At 41.7% G+C, this 18,025-nt stretch overlaps 2 protein-coding genes and 1 long non-coding RNA gene across 3 annotated transcripts; 1 reads left to right on the top strand and 2 right to left on the bottom strand.

Annotated features, from left to right (window-relative positions):
- Positions 1–426: 426 nt before the first annotated feature.
- Positions 427–10,241, bottom strand: LOC119661777 (RINT1-like protein). The gene is made up of 11 exons (XM_038071254.1): positions 9,997–10,241; positions 9,689–9,930; positions 9,438–9,632; positions 2,698–2,818; positions 2,365–2,637; positions 2,157–2,299; positions 2,018–2,100; positions 1,638–1,954; positions 1,335–1,580; positions 981–1,207; positions 427–749 (listed from the first exon to the last, which is right to left on the bottom strand). The coding sequence occupies exons 1-11, from the start codon at positions 10,123–10,125 to the stop codon at positions 563–565; spliced, it is 2,163 nt and encodes a 720-aa protein (XP_037927182.1). The 5' UTR covers positions 10,126–10,241; the 3' UTR covers positions 427–562.
- An 83-nt stretch (positions 10,242–10,324) lies between these two features.
- LOC119661778 (chromatin accessibility complex 16kD protein) lies at positions 10,325–10,931 on the top strand. Its single transcript, XM_038071255.1, has 2 exons — positions 10,325–10,579; positions 10,636–10,931. Exons 1-2 carry the CDS (start codon positions 10,433–10,435, stop codon positions 10,879–10,881), a joined length of 393 nt encoding a protein of 130 aa, XP_037927183.1. The 5' UTR covers positions 10,325–10,432; the 3' UTR covers positions 10,882–10,931.
- A 4,281-nt stretch (positions 10,932–15,212) lies between these two features.
- Positions 15,213–15,967, bottom strand: LOC119661600. Its single transcript, XR_005250595.1, has 2 exons — positions 15,565–15,967; positions 15,213–15,445 (listed from the first exon to the last, which is right to left on the bottom strand). It is a non-coding gene; the product is annotated as an uncharacterized LOC119661600 (long non-coding RNA).
- Positions 15,968–18,025: the final 2,058 nt, after the last annotated feature.

Genomic DNA, 18,025 nt, shown 5'->3' with positions numbered 1-18,025 from the left:
AGCATAACCGCTAACTGTTTCATGCTTACATTAACTAGTAGCAGTGCAACTCTGCAACATTACATATTGATGCAATCATAACGGTGGTAGATATCTTGCAGAACCGGTGGATGGATCGCGACATTTTATATCGTGATTCATCCACCGTTTTGAAAGTATTTATGGAGGATTCATCAGCGAATACTCATTCTTAGAATCTCCGGAGGCGCAAAGCCCATTATAAAAGAGAGTTTCAATCTTTGCGCAAGTAGGCACTATTAGCCAATGCTCCAATTAGACAGGCAAACAATGTTTCTACGGATCTTGACTGGAGGGCCTAGGAGTGGAAGAATTAGTTCTTGCTTGCAAAATACAGGAAAGGTTACGATTTTATCTGGCAAAAACCTTACAAAGGTGAACACCTAACAAGAAAAACACACCTTTTCATCATTTTTATATAAAATCGCTTATTAATAAATACCGAACAAAATTTACAAAGGATATAACCAACAATTGTATTGTGTTTCACTTAAGTATACAATTAGTCATGCTCAACATAGAAAAATGCCTGTTAATATTGTTATTAAAAAGTTCGGATATCTGTCCGCCTCTCCAGAATATCAATGCAAGTTTCAGGCTGGAAATTTAGCACACCAAGTTCCTTCAAAGCTTTGAATTTTGCATCGTTATCGGAATTATCCTTTAGCGTTTGACGTAAGAGTATAGCGTTGCCCATGGGCATACAAAGTAATATGCAAGCGTCGTTAATTCTGCAAAAGGAAAGATGACAGAATTATTCGAAAGAAAAGAAGAGGATTAAAAAAGAATAAAAGGGAGAATTTGTGGATATTCCATTCGATATAGTTGCCATTAGACCATACGGGACATGGAATGCCGACTGCGCATATACGCCATCGTTTTCTGGCAATGTATTTCAATTCTTTGCAGGTTTCAACCTATTTTTATTAGAATATCACATTATCCGTCCGACTTTTACTTACTTCTTAAATAAAAGATCCGAGCGTCGAACATACTGTCCGAATAAGGGGAATAAATTTCTTGTCATATCGTACTGAAACTGTGATGCTCCCCCAACTGAAAATTTCGTATTCATGACCATACTATCAATGAAGAAGTCATCCAAATGATGTGCTATTAAACGCAGGGTGATAATGAACAAATTCATCGATAAATCATTCTCTAAGTTATGAAGAGTAGTCATCATAACCTGTAAAAACGTAAAGAACATATTTTTTATGTCTTTAAATTAATTATTATATTTTTGGTTTAAATTATAAATAAAACCAGACTCTAACTCTAAGAATATTTAAATACAAACAAATGTTTCTACCAACCTGAAACATTTCTCCAGCTGTCGTGGAAAGTATGAATGGTTCTTTCGAATTTTGCTCCGCAAAACTGACCCAATTATCATGTCGGTATGCCATTGACTTTGCTTTTATTTCATCCACCAATTTTGAAGCAAGTTCTTTGACTAGTTTTCTTTGCCACTGCTCCAGCTCATCAACCGGTGTATCGAAAACGGATTCGATCTCTGTTGCATGGGGACCAACTAAGGCAGCGTGTAAATGTAAGTAGTGCTGAAAAAGCAATTTATTTGTAGAATTCAAATGTTTAAAGGACGTTAAATCTCTTACGACATTCTCTCCCCACTCACGTAGCACCGATGTTATATAATTTATAGCATTCAATATTTTAGGCCTATCTACACTTCCGCATCCATCAAGTTGTGCCAGACGACGACGGAAATTATCTATCAACTCCAACTGCAGATTGAGAAATTGCATTTGGTGGCCCGGTTGTGTCAGGCAACTGTAACGATCTTTGATAGCGTCTAGCAGGCGAATAAAATGGTCGGCACATTTTGGAATTTTCAATTCTTCCAAGTTGCAAGGATCAGTAAACTCCCATGCACCTGGACTTTGCAGCATGAAATCCATTTTATCAGCTGAAACTAAAGAAAAAATGAACGAATAGAAATTTGTTGAGAGTAAAAGCAATGTTTTCCTGGACTTACATCGTTCCTCAATAGATATCCATTTGAGTAAGTATTGAGGTTGGGTTATTACAGAAATTGCACTTGGAAAACTTGCTGGGTAGCTACAATATGTTAACAGTTAGGGAATTTCCGCTAGAACTTGTTATACTCAACATACCCAATACTATCTCTTAGTTCGTGTTCAAAAGCGAGAGTCTCGTCCAAAAGATGGGCAAAAAGATGTTCATCTCGGCTTATCACTTCTATGTCAATTGCCATTTTTTCGATAGCTAGTTGAACTAATCCTCTCACAAATTCAAGCTATTTAAATCAAAAATATAAAAATCAATTTCTAAAACATGTGTACAAAGTTGCTCTACTCTTACCCGGACATTGTAATTAACATGTCCTGCACGTACAGCTGCCGGTTGAAAGTGTTTTCCCACGAACAGATGATTATCCTTAGCCCAATTGAGAATTTGCGTGAAATACCACTCAGGCTTATCCAAACGATTTGTTTGTCGCGAACCGGTAAAGTGATAGAAAAAACGTTGCCTGAATTGACGCAGGAGAACTTCATTTGTTATAGAGATCGGTGGACATACAATTGATGGAGTAATAACTACGAGCTCATCGGAATCTTCGAACGGCGAACGAATCTAAAAATTGGTTATCAGATATTCAAAATACTGGGCATGGAATCGGGAAAGTAGTCTTACCAAAAACAAATATTCCGCCAATGTGGTCATTTTATTCAAATTCTCCTTCGATGGCGAAAAAGTTTCTAAAACTTGTTCTTTATGGGGCCATTTAATTTGTTTCAATACGGCCATTAACTCACTGGAAAGGAAATAATGAGAACATTGTATAATTTTTTATCCATTTCAATATGGCTGCAATTAAGATATCGAGTACAAGAAACAACACAAACATTAGCTATGATGAGAAATATAGCGGTAGTGTTTATGCATTTAGTTTGTCAAACCATTCACTTTAGTATGATACTGGCACAGAGGGGCAGAACATAGGTATTCTCACCGATAGCCAAGTAGCGATCAAGGCACTTAGGTTCAACCAGGTGAACTCTAAACTGGTGTGAGAATGCCTTGAGAGACTGAATACACTCGGCTCGTCCAACAAGGTCTGGATACTTTGGGTTCCAGGCCATGCTGGGTTGGAAAGCAACGAGGCAGCGGACGAACTAGCCAAGAAGGGAACAGGGACACCTTACACGGGCCAAAACCCTTCTGTGGAATCGGAAACGGTTTCATGGCTATGACTCTAAGAAATTAAGAGAAACGGTTGAGGGAACTATACTGGGCGGGCCTACCAGGGATGGATCAGTCCAGGGTAATTATTGGGGGATACGCACAAAGGATTGATTAAGCCTCACTACAAAGAACCTCCGAATCGTAGTGGGAATTCTCACTGGTTATTGTCGGCTGAACTATCACCTAGAGAAGCTAGAGATATCTACGGACACCGCCTGCAGGTTTTGTGAGGATTGTGACGAAACCTCTATACACGTCCTGGGACAGTGTCCGGTACTTGTGCAAAATAGGTCGAGGCATCTGGGAGAACACTTAATACCAGATGCAAAGTTGAAAGATCTGGAAGCAGGGAGCATACTAAAGTTCCTGACGGTTATAGTCTTGCTTGAGATACTATGATCAATAGGTACACTATAACCAGTAAAATGGGCACAATAGTTCTTTAAGGACGCGGTAATAATTGTATTCTGTACTTTCTCCCTAATTGTGCTAAGTGAGTAAGGGCAGCCCGTTTTTAGGATAACGGACTGCGCATTATCCAATTAGTAGTGTCACACGAAATGGTTGTTGGAAGTACCTGGTTTGCGCGGAAAATGGTCCGCAAACATACACTAATGATCAAAAAAAAGTGGCCACCTACCTGGTGTCGAAAGAGTGTCAAATATTGCCGCCGCATGTAATATTTCGGGGTTTTTCGTAATTTTGCAATGAAGCAGGTATAAAAAGGGACATCAGAACATCAAAGGACATCAGTTCCTAACAAACAGACGAAGTGCAAGGATACAAAATTTAGAAATAGTGAAAAATCATTCAAAGGTGGAAATAGTGCTTGAAATACATTTTTAATAATTTGTCGAATTAAAATGTCTCCAAAACAGCTGTAAGTAATTATTATCATTAACTTAGTAGAAAAGGATAATAAGAAAAAACTCATCAAAAATTAGGCTTGCCTCAAGGACTTTTCACAAGGATAATCCTGGTAGAGTCCTGGGAGCAAGCGGAGAAATCAGTTTGAAGATTAAAAATTCATATATTTGAATTATTTTCAAAAAATCATTTTGTTTGAAAAGAAACTCAAGAAAAGTGTATACATTTTTTCTACAGGCAATTAACGGAGAAAGAAAAAGGACGCATCGTAGAACTAAGCGAGTCTGGCAAATCACAACGCGAAATCGTGAGAATTTTTAAAAAATCGGATGTCGAAGTTTCGAGAAGCGGCGTGCAGCAAGTTTTGCGACGCAAACAAGCAAGCGGCAGTGTAGCACGTAAGAAAGGCTCCGGAAGACCACGAAAAATGAATAGCAGAGACACGAGAGCGTTGGAACAACAAGCGCTGAGGAATCGGAAATCGTCGATCGCACAAATATCTAAAGATTTTGTGCCAGCCAGCGGAAACTTAGTAAGTCGCCACACGATTTCACGCCGTTTGAAAGATGTTGACATTCGCAGTCGGCGCTGTCGAAAAGTTCCGGCTCTTAAACCGAGGCACAAAGCTGCAAGATTGGTTTGGGCCAAAGACCATCGAAACACCGACTGGACTAAAATCATTTGGTCGGACGAATCAAGATTTTGCCTTCGATCGGACAGGCCGCAACGCTGTCTTCGTAGGTCAGGCGAGGAATACAGTGAGGATTGCATCCAGGAAACGCAGAAAGGCAACCCTGGAATAATGGTATGGGGCTGTTTTTCCTCAAAAACAGTAGGTGTACTGCACCGGATACCAGTGAATATAAAAATCAACTCAGCTGAATATAAAAATATTTTAGAAACATCACTGGTACCAAGTCTAGCGAGGTTCAGAACACCTCGCCTATTAACTTTCCAACAAGATAATGCACCATGCCATAAGACAAGGCTCATATCCGATTGGTTAGCCCAAAAACATATAAGGACTCTTGATTGGCCTGCTCAAAGCCCTGATTTAAATCCCATCGAAAATATATGGGACCATATTGATCGTGAGATTCACGACAAGACAATTAACAACTTAAACGAGCTATGGGAAGCTGTTTTGGGTGCCTGGAATAGAATCTCCGAGGAGTATTTAGAAGTACTAATTAATTCTATGCCAAACAGAATTGATAATGTTATTAAAAATAAAGGAGGACATACCTCTTATTAATAATAAAAAATTTGTTTTTTATTTATAAATAGCCTTTACACTTCCTACCATAGTATTTGTAAAACAGATATTTGAAATTGTTATCAATTGGGGAGAAACTAGGGTTCAAGTTTGGATTTTCGGAAAAAGTTTGGGTGGCCACTTTTTTTTGATCATTAGTGTACGTGGGTCTCTCCAGACGGGACCACTTTCAACTAAATTGGCCACGTATTGATTGAACGCCGCTACCTCTCAGCCATGATGAATATCAGAACATATAGGAGGACCAATATAGACTCGGATCACTATCTCGTTGGCATAGTGCTCCGGGATCGAATTACAACATCACCTACAATCCCCTCTGACAATTAGATGAGAGTGAATAATGAACCCATTCACAACACAGCCCTCCGTAACACCTATAAGGGGAAAGTGGATGCCGCAATAATCGCAACTAACAGATATCCTGGAGATGAAGTATCAACAAATGATCTGCACAACCACCTGAAGAGCGTTATCATTGATACCGCCACAAACATACTTGGCCCCAGCCGCAAGAAAAGTCAGAACGACTGGTTTGATGATGAATACAAACTAGCAACGGAACGAAAGAATGCTTCATATCGAGTAATGTTACATTCCCAAAGAACGCGGGCACGCACATAGACCTTCCAAGAACTTCGTCGAACCGAGAAGCGACTTCACAGACGGAAGAAGGAAGCCGGGGAGAACCAACAGATCTGTGAACTCGAAAAGTACAGGGAGCAACCGCACAAGACGCGGAAATTTTACCAACAAGTCGGCAGGATGAAGCCTTACACACCTCGATGCTCATGCCGAGACAAAGAGGGAAATTTGATTTGCGACAGAATGGGCATATTGGAGCGATGGGTATTTTGATGAACTGCTCAACAACCAGCGAGTTGGAGATCCCGCCAACTGAAGACAACTGACAAATGCTGCCACCACCAGCACAGAAGAAAATCCAACAGCATAAAAACCATAAGTCGCCAGGAGCTGATGGAAATACAGCCGAATTGGTTAAATATGGACGCGATCAACTACACCAAATGGCTCATCAACTGATGCTCAAGGTGTGGGACAGCGAATCAATGTCTGAGGACTGGCAGCGAGGCATTATATGTCCCATACATAAGAAGTACAACAGCAGCAGTACAGCAATTATAAAGGTATCACGTTGCTGAGTACCATCTATAAGATATTCTTCGCTATTTTGCTATAGTCCCATACGCCCAGAACATCATTGGTCCATACCAAAAAGGGTTCACTCCAGGCAAATCAGTAATAGATCAGATTTTCTCCCTGCGACAAGCGATAGAAGAACTGTTGGAATATGGACATCAGTCGCACCATCTTTTCATCGACTTTAAAGCCCCCTATAACTAGGCTGACCCTGACCAATGTGCGAGGCCAGATAAAAGCAGTAGGATCACTCTCGACACCATTCAACAACAATAACGGTCTAAGACAAGGGGATGCCCTATCATGCGTTCTCTTCAACCTGGCACTGGAGAATGTGATTCGCAATGCAGACATAAATGCAAAAGACACCATCCTCTTCAAGTTCACCCAACTACTGGCCACGATATTGACATTATGGGAAGAACAACCCGAGATGTACAGTTTACCTTCATTCAGATCGAGCAGGCGGCGCGAGATCTTGGGCTGCACATTAATGAAGGCAAGACGAAGTACATGGTGGCAACGTCGGCGCCGCCGTGAAAGCTCTTACTGTACAAGACAATGATCTTGCCAGTCCGCATGTATTCCTCGGAAACTTCGGTTCTCAACAAGAAAAAATTGCGAACTCTTGGCCGCGTTCGAAAGAAGAATCCTCCGAAGAATTTTTAGCCCCCTATATGAGGATGGACGTTTTCGTAGCCTACATAACGATGAAATCTATGAGCGATACCATGACCGTCAAGTTGTGAACAAAATAGGCTACGGTGGGCGGATCACTTAATCCGTATGGTAAAGAAGAAGACGAGGCAGACCCTGCCTGAGATGAAGCGATAGCATAGGCCAGGATGCCAGACAGCTTTTAGGGATATCGAATTGGTGGACCTCGGCGCAAAACCGAGATGTCTTGAGTTCCTTATTAAGACAGGCCTAGACCGGATACCGGTTGTTGCGCCGTTGATGATGATGAATAGTATATTACCAACTTTTAGAAATTTTACCAAAAATAACCCTTAATATCATCCTAGGAGTACGGTTACCCGACTTGTTTGTCACTGGAGCAATTGTTCACAGACGAAAAAAACGCTAAACATCCCTTGGTTTCAAATCATAAGAAACCCAAGTTACTTGCTTTCTAATCATTCCTAACGTTTGAAATCGCTTTGAATTGGCCTGACTGGTAACTCCTAACATCGAAGCAACCTGTTAATGCATTTGCCATGGATTTTCATCGAACAATTTCTCCCATTCTGCGTCTACGACGATTTTTGGTCTTCCTTCACGTGGTCAGATACCGTCTTTAAAGTGACGGATCCAAGCGCGACATGTTGTTTCACTCAGAGCAGCATTTTCGTAAACTTTTTTTAACTCTCGATGCCCTTCAACTCCACTGGCTGGCTACACCATGCAGTGGAACCCGCTTTGACAAGATGGCCGACTAGTGGGTCGCTAAGAGCACTTGGCGCGAAATAGTAGAGGCGGAAGGTGGGCATTTCGAGAAGTATGCATGGCTTCATCCTTTTGACTTATTGGCGAAACTTTGGCGTCCCGCGTGATTGCTTCCTGTACTTTTCAAGTCACGTACTAGAGGAGGGCGATCAAACCCGAGTCTGCAAGGGACTCATCTGAAGTGGCTTTGGCCACGGAGCCTCGCCGGAGATTATCTGTTACCATGGGAACCGGGACGGCCCTCTGAGAGCATATGCGCCAGGAGAATTCCTGGAGGACGTGTTCTCGGCTCGGTTATTTGCGGTTGGCCCCTAGTGGGAGTTTTATGGTGGTTGTGGTTATGCCTACATCGCGGGCAGAGCTCCTCGAAGCTCAAGCGTGGAGTTGCGCTGTACAACTCGGGTGCCGTACCCCTTAGTTGCGGCAGAGGTGTTAGATAGGCCTCGCTTCCACTGGTATGAATGCTGAGCCTGCACTCAGTATAAACCAGGACGGCTGTGCTTGCATGGCGGGGCTCTGATTGTGGCCCCAAAATCAATCTGTGTCCGAAGATAACCGTGGGATTATGCCTACACGGCAGGTACTCACGTTAAACACCCAGGACTTTCATGTACTTTCCAAGTTCACCGACATTTTGGTTTTCACAAGATTTCTTCTTCTATCTGTAAAGTCGCTTCTCCTATCGACGGTTGGTTGAAAGACGTTCCTTTTGGAAAGCCTCGCGTTGTTTTGTGAATCTCTTTCCACACAACTATTTTATGCGACATAGCTATTTGGATAATTAAGAATTTCGAGGATAAAACCATTACGAGTTTTCGTATATGGCATCGGAATATACTCGGGAGATTATCATGATTAATTCAATGACCACGTCACGGAAGTTCTCGGTGGGCTTCTCATCCATAACTAATGCGAAATCACCACTTTAAATCGTACCTTGCAACAAATATAGCTTCTAGAAAATTGGAATTGGAAAGGGGAAAAATAAAATAATTGTTAAGATTCAGTGAAAAGCCCTATAATTGGGTGCATTGATTAGAAAGTGATAACCTGCTGTCGTCAGGATTATACTCGATTGGATTAAAACCCAACCTGCAAATTTCGACGATGGGGTGGGGTGCACGTTTCCTAAAGGCAACACAACGCGCAGCAGTCCAGGTAAAATCTGGCTCTCCGAACATAAACCGCAGGGTTCAAACCAGCATATCAACGATTGAAAACCTGAAGGATCACTGCAGCGATATTAACTGTAGAGTACAAAAGCATTAAAACAGTTCCTCTAGCAATAAGGATCTAGTGGCTTTTTACACTGAATATAATTTTATTGAAATGGTGGAATCGGCGAGAAATAAACCCTCATCTCTCAGTGCGTGCTAAAACTACATATCTACATCCAACCTTCCACTCCCAAATATCCTATTTTTACTTGATTACGTACCTCGAAAACTTCTCCTTTATATTCTCATACCAATAGACAGCCGTCCTAGTCGCATAGGTTTTCATGTGATGCGCCTCCACGTTCTGCAATCTGCCCACTATGCTATTATTCGAGTTCATTTCACCGTTCAGCGACAGATACAGGCTCACTATCTTCGTTTCGTCCTTCCCTTTTATAGCCGACGACAAGGCATTGCTGAAATAGTTGCGAGCTATCGTCATCGCAATTTCTTTGACGCTATACAAGCTTACTTGATCTCTTGGATGTCCTGCACAATTCTCAAGTACTCCACCAAATTCTCCAACTGCTTCACATTGTCCAACGTAGGCGACAGGTCCTCCAACAACTTTTTCGACTCCTTGCATTTCTTCCCAAGTTTCTCATCAAAGTCATCGATTTTAGCAATTTCGAAATCGATCGTCTGCTTCGCCTTCTCTTGCTTCTTCAACGCGATTTTAATGTTGGAAGAATAGTTGTCGTTTGCAAAATCAAGCTGTAACCAAAAGATTCTTAGTGAATTGCTGGCATTTCGAGAAAACATTTCATGTGAACAACATACTTTGCCTTCTATGTCGTGGAATTTCTGCCTGTAGTGCTGGACAAGATACACTGATTTGTGGAAGTTCTGGATATCGGAACCGATCTCTCGGTTGATCTTCTGGATAACTCGATCCTGGACATTCTGCATCTCGTCTCCTTAAGGCTCCTGTTTTACCGGCGAACTATTCACAGCACAAAACAGGACACATCACAAGCTGTGACAAGACGGTTGACAACTTTCCGCATCAGCTGGGTTTCAGCCGAGAGTTGTCATTTTTAAGGGGAACACGAGCGAATGGGCATTTTGCCTTGAGTGGCGACCGGTGGATCTGATTTTCTGTTTAGGCCTGTTGGGAGTGACAGCAGCCAGTAAAGCCGTCAAAAAGCGCGCGTTTGATTCTTGTGTGTTGTGTTTGGAGGTGTTCATAGTTAATTTCCCTATTAAAGTGCACAAAATGAGTGGCTCAAAAGCAGAGGATCTCAATAAAAGCAAAAGCACAGAGCCCGCTATTGCTCTGAAGCGGATACGGACCATTATGCGAAGCACGGCCGATACCGGGCCAATAAACTCTGAGGGTTTATTCGTTGTATCCAAAGCGACTGTAAGTTGCCAATATATGCTAAAGTTCTCAGCGTCTCAACGATTTTTCCTTTGTAGAAGCTGTTCATAGAATATCTAGCGAAGGGATCATTTGACTTTGCGAAGTCCGGCACCCTCTCGTACGACAATTTAGCAAAAATGGTGAATGAAAACGACAAGCTCGAGTTCCTGCTTCCAATTATTCCACAGAAAATAACAGTGCGAGAGTACAAGGAGATTCTATCTAAGGAATCAGACGGCGATTCATCGGAAGAGGAGGAGCAATCAGGGGAGGAAGAAGAGGCAGCGGCGAAATCATCGTAGTGGATAAGGAAATGTGTACAAAAAGGTTAATAAATTTAAGGTACCTTGTATGCATTTGGTTTTCATTTTAGACTAGTTACGCTGTTAACCCTCCGCTATGGAGAATATCGCAATTTGGTTAAGTAAATCAAATAGAAATTATCAAGAGCATGGGTATAGGCCATGAGTAATACAGACCACAGTAGTGGACTTTTCATGGAACATTTTTACTCGAAGCAACACTATCAGTGCAGAGTAAAGAACTTGAACAGGCGTCTAAAAGGTTCTATAGCTAGTGGCACTACCTTGTGGAAAGAGGAACAGGCTTCCGAAAGGGAAAAATGTAAAAGTCTCGCTAATTTTAGCTTATGTGGCAAGAATGAGTTGCTTCCACGATTTAATCATTATCTAGAAGAAAAGAAGTGCCTCTCAGGAACTTGTTAACGCCAAAACATACAGACAAATTTAACATAAGGCTAGTTGGTGCCATCACCAAATTATCAGACAGTGCCATTTAACTATAGCTGTAGCTGTAGTCTCAATCCTAAGTTTGCTAGGTGTTGCTAACAAGGAGCAACTATTGAAGTAATAGATGCTGGCCGACTGTCAAAGACAATAAGTCATTATCATCACCAACGGTGGGACAATCGGTATCTGGTCTAGGCCTACCTTAAGAAGGCACTTCAGACATTCCGATTTTGTACCGAGGTCCACCAATTCGTATCCCTGAAAGTTCTCTGACGTCCTAGCTCCGTCTGAAGTAGGGTCTGCCTCGTCTTTTTTTGATGAGATTGGGATATTGCCCTTATAGACGTTCCAGGCTGGATCATAGCCTTCTACATGGTTTAAATAAAATGAACACCGCATCCTATTGAGCCGGATTTTGTCCACAAGCAGGTGGTATCGCTCATAGATTCCGTCGTTACATAGAATACGGAACCTTCCATACTCTTGTAGGGGGCCGAAAATTCTTCACAGAATTCTCCTCTCGAACCTTATCGATCGTGATTTTCGACCCTAGATGGAAAAAATGTTCAACGGTTTCAACGTTTATTACTCTCGTTTGACAAGTGCGATTTGATGTTATTGGTTCTTTGTTTTTTGTCGCTGACGTTGCCACCAGGTACTTTGTCTTGCCCTCATTAATATGCAGCCCAAGATCTCGAGTCGCTTGCTCGGTCTGGATAAAGGTATACTATACATCTCGGGTTGTTCTTTCCATAACGTCGATATTGTCAGTGTATGCCAGTAGTTAGGCGAACTTGAAACGGTTAATGCCTCTTGTGTTAACATCTGGATCGCGGATCACTTTTTCCAGGGCCAATTTAAAAGTTTTAGATCACTGTTGATGTCGAATGGTCTCGAGAGTGATCCTACTGTTTTCATCTGGCGTCGCACATTGGTCAGAATCAGGTTAGTTAGTCTTATCCATTTCGTGGGGATACCGGTTTCTCTCATGGCCTCTCATGGCTATGCTATCATAGTCGGCCTTAAATGCTATCATGTGCGGCCGATGCGACTGATGTCCATATTCCAAAAGTTTTTCCATCGCTTGCCGAACAGAGATGCTGCTGATCTGTTCTGATTTGCCTAGAATGAAGCCTTTTTGGTATGGGCGTATGCTGTCCTGTGTGTAACAAGACTTCTGGCTATTCAGCATACTCAAAAGATCAATGCGGGGACGCCGTTTTAACATGACTGAGGAGATAAAAACTGAATCGAAGAAAATCTTGAAGGCTATAACGAAACAAGACTATTCCCACTGTTTCCAGCACTGGAAAAAGCGTTGGCAAATTGCGTTTCATCGGACGGGGATTACTTTGAAGCGGATCAAATTGATTTGGAAGAATGGGTAAAGAATTTACATTTTATAAGGAAATTCACCTTACTTTTTGATCACAGTAGTAGGCCTTTGCGCGTCCCCGCGTTCATTGAGAGTGTACCATTGCCTGGTATGAAGCATTCTTCCGTTCCGTTGCTGGCTTGCATTCATCGTCGAATCAGCTGTTCCGACTTTTCTTGTTTATAATCAATGATAACGCTCTTCAGCTGGTTGTCAGAGGGGATTGTACGCGTTGTTGTAACTCGAGCCCTGAGCACTATGCCAGCGAGATAGTGATCCGAGTCTAAATTGGCCCCCCTATATGTTCTGACATTCATTAAGGTTGGGAGGTAGCGGCAGTCAATCAACATGTGGTACGATTTTAATATCATACTTGGGACATGCTTCGAGGGTCCGTTCAACGGCCTCGTAGAAGGTATCTTTCTCCGACTCTGCACCCTCCTCTGTAGGGGCGTGAACGTTAATGAGGCTTATTTTGATGAGATCGGACTTTAGACATCTTCGTTCACATTTGTACAAGATGGCGCACCATGTGGCACCGCGCAATCCATAAAAAAATTACGTTATAGAAAAATATTCCTTTACTTCCATAGCCAAGAAATTAGCTTGATTTGAACTGAATAAAAAACGTGTGAAATAAACTAAAAAGACTCTTTTACGTAGAACACAACACTAATCGACAAATTTTAATGGATAATATTTTAAATAAAATGTGACGCAAGGTGTCTGAGATAAAAATTCATATAAAATAACAGTAAATGGTTGCCATCAGAGCTTAACCAAAGGTCATCATGAAAGAGCGTGTGAAGAATAACTAGTGCAGAATGTGTAGTTCGGCGTTAGAGACGTTGGACCATCTCATTTCTGGCTGCACCGTAATAGCACCAGTGCAGTACACGAACAGGCATAATGCTGTATCTAAGTTGATTCACCAAAACCTTGGACCAAGCATGGGTTAGTCACGGGAACATGTCCAGCTTACTGGTATGAGTCGCAGGCGGCACTTGATAGTTCTGATTACAGCATGTATTGGGACCGGCAAGTTCTAACTGATCGCCACATATCACATAGTCTGACGTACTGTTAGTTAACAAGATGGATTACTCCGCGTATATTATTGATGTAGTTATCATCCATGATGGCCTGGGACTCTCATACAGTCTAGTCAAACCATACAGAAATACACCATTCTACATACGTGTTCGATGTTGCGGGGAGTTTTCGACGGATTCTCTCATTAACCTACCACCGGCTTCCACCAGCACCGCGCTTTTATCTTTTAGGTAGGTAGGATCGTCCGAGCCAAAATGCTTGGCACTTAGTGCTAGTATTAGGTACGGTTCGGCATCTGCCGAGATGGTGATAACACTTTCTTAGATCTACTACTAAAATATTATATATAATTTGTTTATGAATATATCAGCTTTCCCACTGAAAAATAATAAAAACTTTATCAAATTTTCCAAGTGTTTGTAATTTTTTGGCCAAGGATTGTGTATTTAGAAGAAGAATGAAGCACAAACGATTTTTTCAAAGCAGCTACTCAAAGAAAAGCAGGGCGCCAAAGAGCGTGAAACACCGAAAATGCCGTTTCACACTACTTCTCTATATATATAAAACTAATTTTAAAACTTTGTTTTTCATTCTAAAACCATGAAAAATATGTTTTTAAATAGAAAGACCCCTTAAATGCTCTAAATGCAATTTTCTGTTAATAATCCTGTAGATATCTGCAAGCAAGTTCGTGAGGTTAACGATCATGCCCCGCCGATTGGATACTTTTCAAACAGACCTCGTATCTATAAATAAAATTAAAAAACTCATTCATATCAGATTTTTCAGATCCTCGCAATTATCGTAAATCTGTCCGAATAGCTGAGCGGTTAGAGCACAAGGCTGTCGTACGGCGGTTCAAACCTCACTGGGATTTGTATCATGATTTGATGTCGGATACCAGTCGATTCAGCTGTGAATGAGTACCTGAGTCAAATCAGGATAATAATCTGGGGCGAGCGTAATGCTGACCACATTGCCTCCTACAGTGTAGTGTAACGCTACGGTCTTGAATGAAGTGCTCTAACACACTTCAAATCTCTGATCCAATATAGATTGCCAAGTAGTAAGTTTGTCATGGGTGTAGATAGGGTTACAACTTATATGCTTAAATATATATGGGGTGCCATGCCAAATAGAATGCTTTCCTCACGCAACGGCAACGCAATTACGGCAATCGTAATACGTAAACCGTCAAGTGACATCGTTTCACGCTAATCTCGTTGTACTAACTTATATCGTAAATGAAGCCCATGTGGAAATTAAAAAAGCTACAAAATCTATCCATCAACTGTTTGACTAGATTTTACGAAAGGTTTTAAAACGAACCCTTGAATTTTTACAAGTATTGTAATGGACTTCTAGGCCTATGGACCCCTTTAAGCACTACAAGTACTTACGCACGGTGGTATGGTGTGTTAAATGATAGTGATACTCAAAAAGAAACAATTACTTGTCACATTTCTATTAATTTATTTTAACAATAATGGACAACTAAACACACACCAAGAGCTTAGGAACTTATATTTATTTTCAAGTAAATTCTAATCTCCTCTGTATTCGATGGTGAATATTATTATCGACAGCTATGCGCATTTCCATGGATATTCACGAAAGACGTGATCTTTCGCCATTCCTTTCCGTTCTTATAATAAACACTGTCACGCAAAACATCCATTATCTAGTGCTCTACAAAATGTTGTATGAATAAGTTTCATTTGAATTAACTCGTCCAAACTTGAAATGATCGCGTTATGCAGTACGGTCTACAACTAAATCTGAAGAAAACAAAAGTTCTGATATCGAACCTCAATCACCAGTGGCAGCCACTTGACAAGAGTTGTACGTTTAAAGTACATTAGAACGGCGCTCTAAATTACCAGGGCTTACCGGCTGACCTTAGACGATCAGTATTTTATCAGTCTGGCGTCAATTTGAATGACAAAATTATGGCAAACTAAACGTCTAGTGTATTTTTATGGCAATGACGGATAAACCGATGACAATTTTAATTTTTAAATCTGTCAGATTAGCTGGACTGTTTTTTTCGGCGTGTTTTTAAGGTTTTATGTATGGCAGATTGATAAAATGCTGATCGTGTAAGGTCAGCCAACAGCTATAAAAGTGACACAGCGTTGAGTACATCTGTCTGTGTACTCGCTGGATCTTACAATTTTGAAAATGGAATCGAATTTGCAACAATAAAGCAAAAAAGGCAGGCAAAAATATAGCATGTGTGTGTGATTTGAATCTTAGCTGTGTCCAGTTAAAATTAAATTACTGTAAATCTTCATCATATTTGTACATAAATTAATTTGCCCATCTAATCATGAAAGCTATGAAGAGTATACAGTAGGGAGAAAGGAAATGATGCATGTTAATGATAATTAGCTGGATTATTGGCGTTTCCCCGCTTGACTTCTTCTCCACGTATTTTCGTTCGATGTTGCTATTATGGGGGATAGCAACATCAATAGTATACGCGGAGTAACCAGTCTTGTCAATTAACAGGCTATGTGGAGTAAGGCGATCAGTTAGAACTTGCCGGTCCCAATACATGCTGTAAGCAGAACTATCAAGTTCTGCTTGCGGCTCATATCGGTAAACCGGACATGTCCCCGTGATCAGCACATGCTTATATGCAAGGTTTCGATGGATAACCTTACATGCAGCATTATGCCTGGTGATGTATTGCACCGGTGTCATAACAGTACAGACAGAAATGAGATGGTCCAATGCCTCTAAAGCCGAACCACTGATCGTTCTCCACCGGTTCTTTTATGATGAGCTTTTTATAAGCTCGGGTGGCGACCACGCTGTCGTGCATGGCATACATGAACCCCTCCGTCTCAGCAAAGAGCTCCCCAGCACACAGCCATCTGTTTGTCAAATCTAAATCGACAAATGGCTGCCAAAGACAATTCACGTGTTTACCGTGTATTGCCTTCGACTTCCAATCATCGATCCGCTCTTGGTCCTACTTCACCCCACTCATAGGATTGAAAGTTCGATCCTTCAAGTTAAGTGGAGTCAGTTCACAGTCTGCCTTACAGATAGCCGCATGCAAGAGACTCGCCTGCTCTTTGCTGTAAAAGTAATCGCGTAGCAAGTCGATTTGGCGATAATGTTGTGCCGCCATGTCAATCACGCCCCTACCTCCGATGTCACGAGGCAGGTTCATCCGCTCCACGGCAGACTTTGGATGATGCATTCGAAATTTGGACATAGATGTCCGTATCCGCCAACGTTTTCCAGATCGGTCTTCGTCCACGGCAATATTCCGAATTCAAAAGCCAGTGAAGGTATAGCGAATACATTCAATGCGTTTATTTTATTCTTCCCCGAGAGATGCGATTTCAGTACCAGCATTACACGCATCCTTCAATTCCTAGGTACTTGTAGAAGTCTGTCTCGGTCATAGTTTCGATGTGGAGGTCACCAATGCTATGTCCGACATGCGGCGCGTGATGACCTTTGCGGATCGCTTGGATTCGACATTTGTCTAATCCAAACTCTACCCGAATATCACGGCTGTACATGTCTACTATTCACAACAGACTTCTAAGATGGTCGTCAGTATCAGCTTACAACTTGATGTCATCTAAGTACATCAAGTGAGTCAATTCGCACTTAGCACGTAGGCCATACTTTATTGCAAAATCATGCCCTCTAGCATCATTCAGTAGCCATGATAGGGGATTCAGTGCCATGCAAACCAAAGGGGACTCAAAAAGTCCCTCTGGAAGATGCCCCTTCGTATACGGGTGGGCTCTGAGGTATTAACACCCTCAGATGTATGCACTGATAAGGTGGTATGCCACCCTTCCATGACTGTCCCCAAAAATTTTATTAGTTTTGGATCAATGCGATACAGAAATAGGACATCGATTAGCCAGGTAAAGAAGTTTCCTTGGCCTCTAGTTGCTTGTCCTACAACTACCGAGTCGATAATGAGTTGCTCTTGCAACCCTTTGACCCAACGCGGCAGTCTTTGCTCCTCGGACAGAATGTTGTTAGTCTCGAGGTACGCATTCACCCTTCCGCTAATAATGGACGTTATGAATTTGTAGAGGGTTGGTGAGCAAGTAATCGGTCTTGTGTCTGCGGGGTCCTGCACCACGTCTTTCTTATGGAAAAGGTAGGTAATCCCCGCAGTGAGGAAGGGTGGAAATTCCTCCGACCGACTCATGACCTGATTTATGCTGTGTGCCAACCGACTCTGTATGCTGCTAAATTTCTTATACCAGAAATTCTGCACCCGATCCAGAC

The sequence above is a fragment of the Hermetia illucens genome, chromosome 1 (genome assembly GCF_905115235.1).
Source record: "Hermetia illucens chromosome 1, iHerIll2.2.curated.20191125, whole genome shotgun sequence".
Classification (NCBI taxonomy): domain Eukaryota; kingdom Metazoa; phylum Arthropoda; class Insecta; order Diptera; family Stratiomyidae; genus Hermetia; species Hermetia illucens.
This window is presented reverse-complemented; position numbering and strand designations above follow the sequence as displayed.

What these genes read in the sequence shown, in the direction of transcription:
- LOC119661778 (XM_038071255.1), top strand. Translation starts at nt 10,433, where the DNA reads ATGAGTGGCTCAAAAGCAGAGGATCTCAATAAAAGCAAAAGCACAGAG. An exon ending in TCGTTGTATCCAAAGCGACT is followed by an intron (nt 10,580 to 10,635) that starts GTAAGTTGCCAA and finishes TTTCCTTTGTAG; the next exon opens with AAGCTGTTCATAGAATATCT.
- LOC119661777 (XM_038071254.1), bottom strand. Translation starts at nt 10,125, where the DNA reads ATGCAGAATGTCCAGGATCGAGTTATCCAGAAGATCAACCGAGAGATC. An exon ending in CAGGACATCCAAGAGATCAA is followed by an intron (nt 9,633 to 9,688) that starts GTAAGCTTGTAT and finishes CAACTATTTCAG; the next exon opens with CAATGCCTTGTCGTCGGCTA. An exon ending in TCGGATCTTTTATTTAAGAA is followed by an intron (nt 750 to 980) that starts GTAAGTAAAAGT and finishes TTCCTTTTGCAG; the next exon opens with AATTAACGACGCTTGCATAT.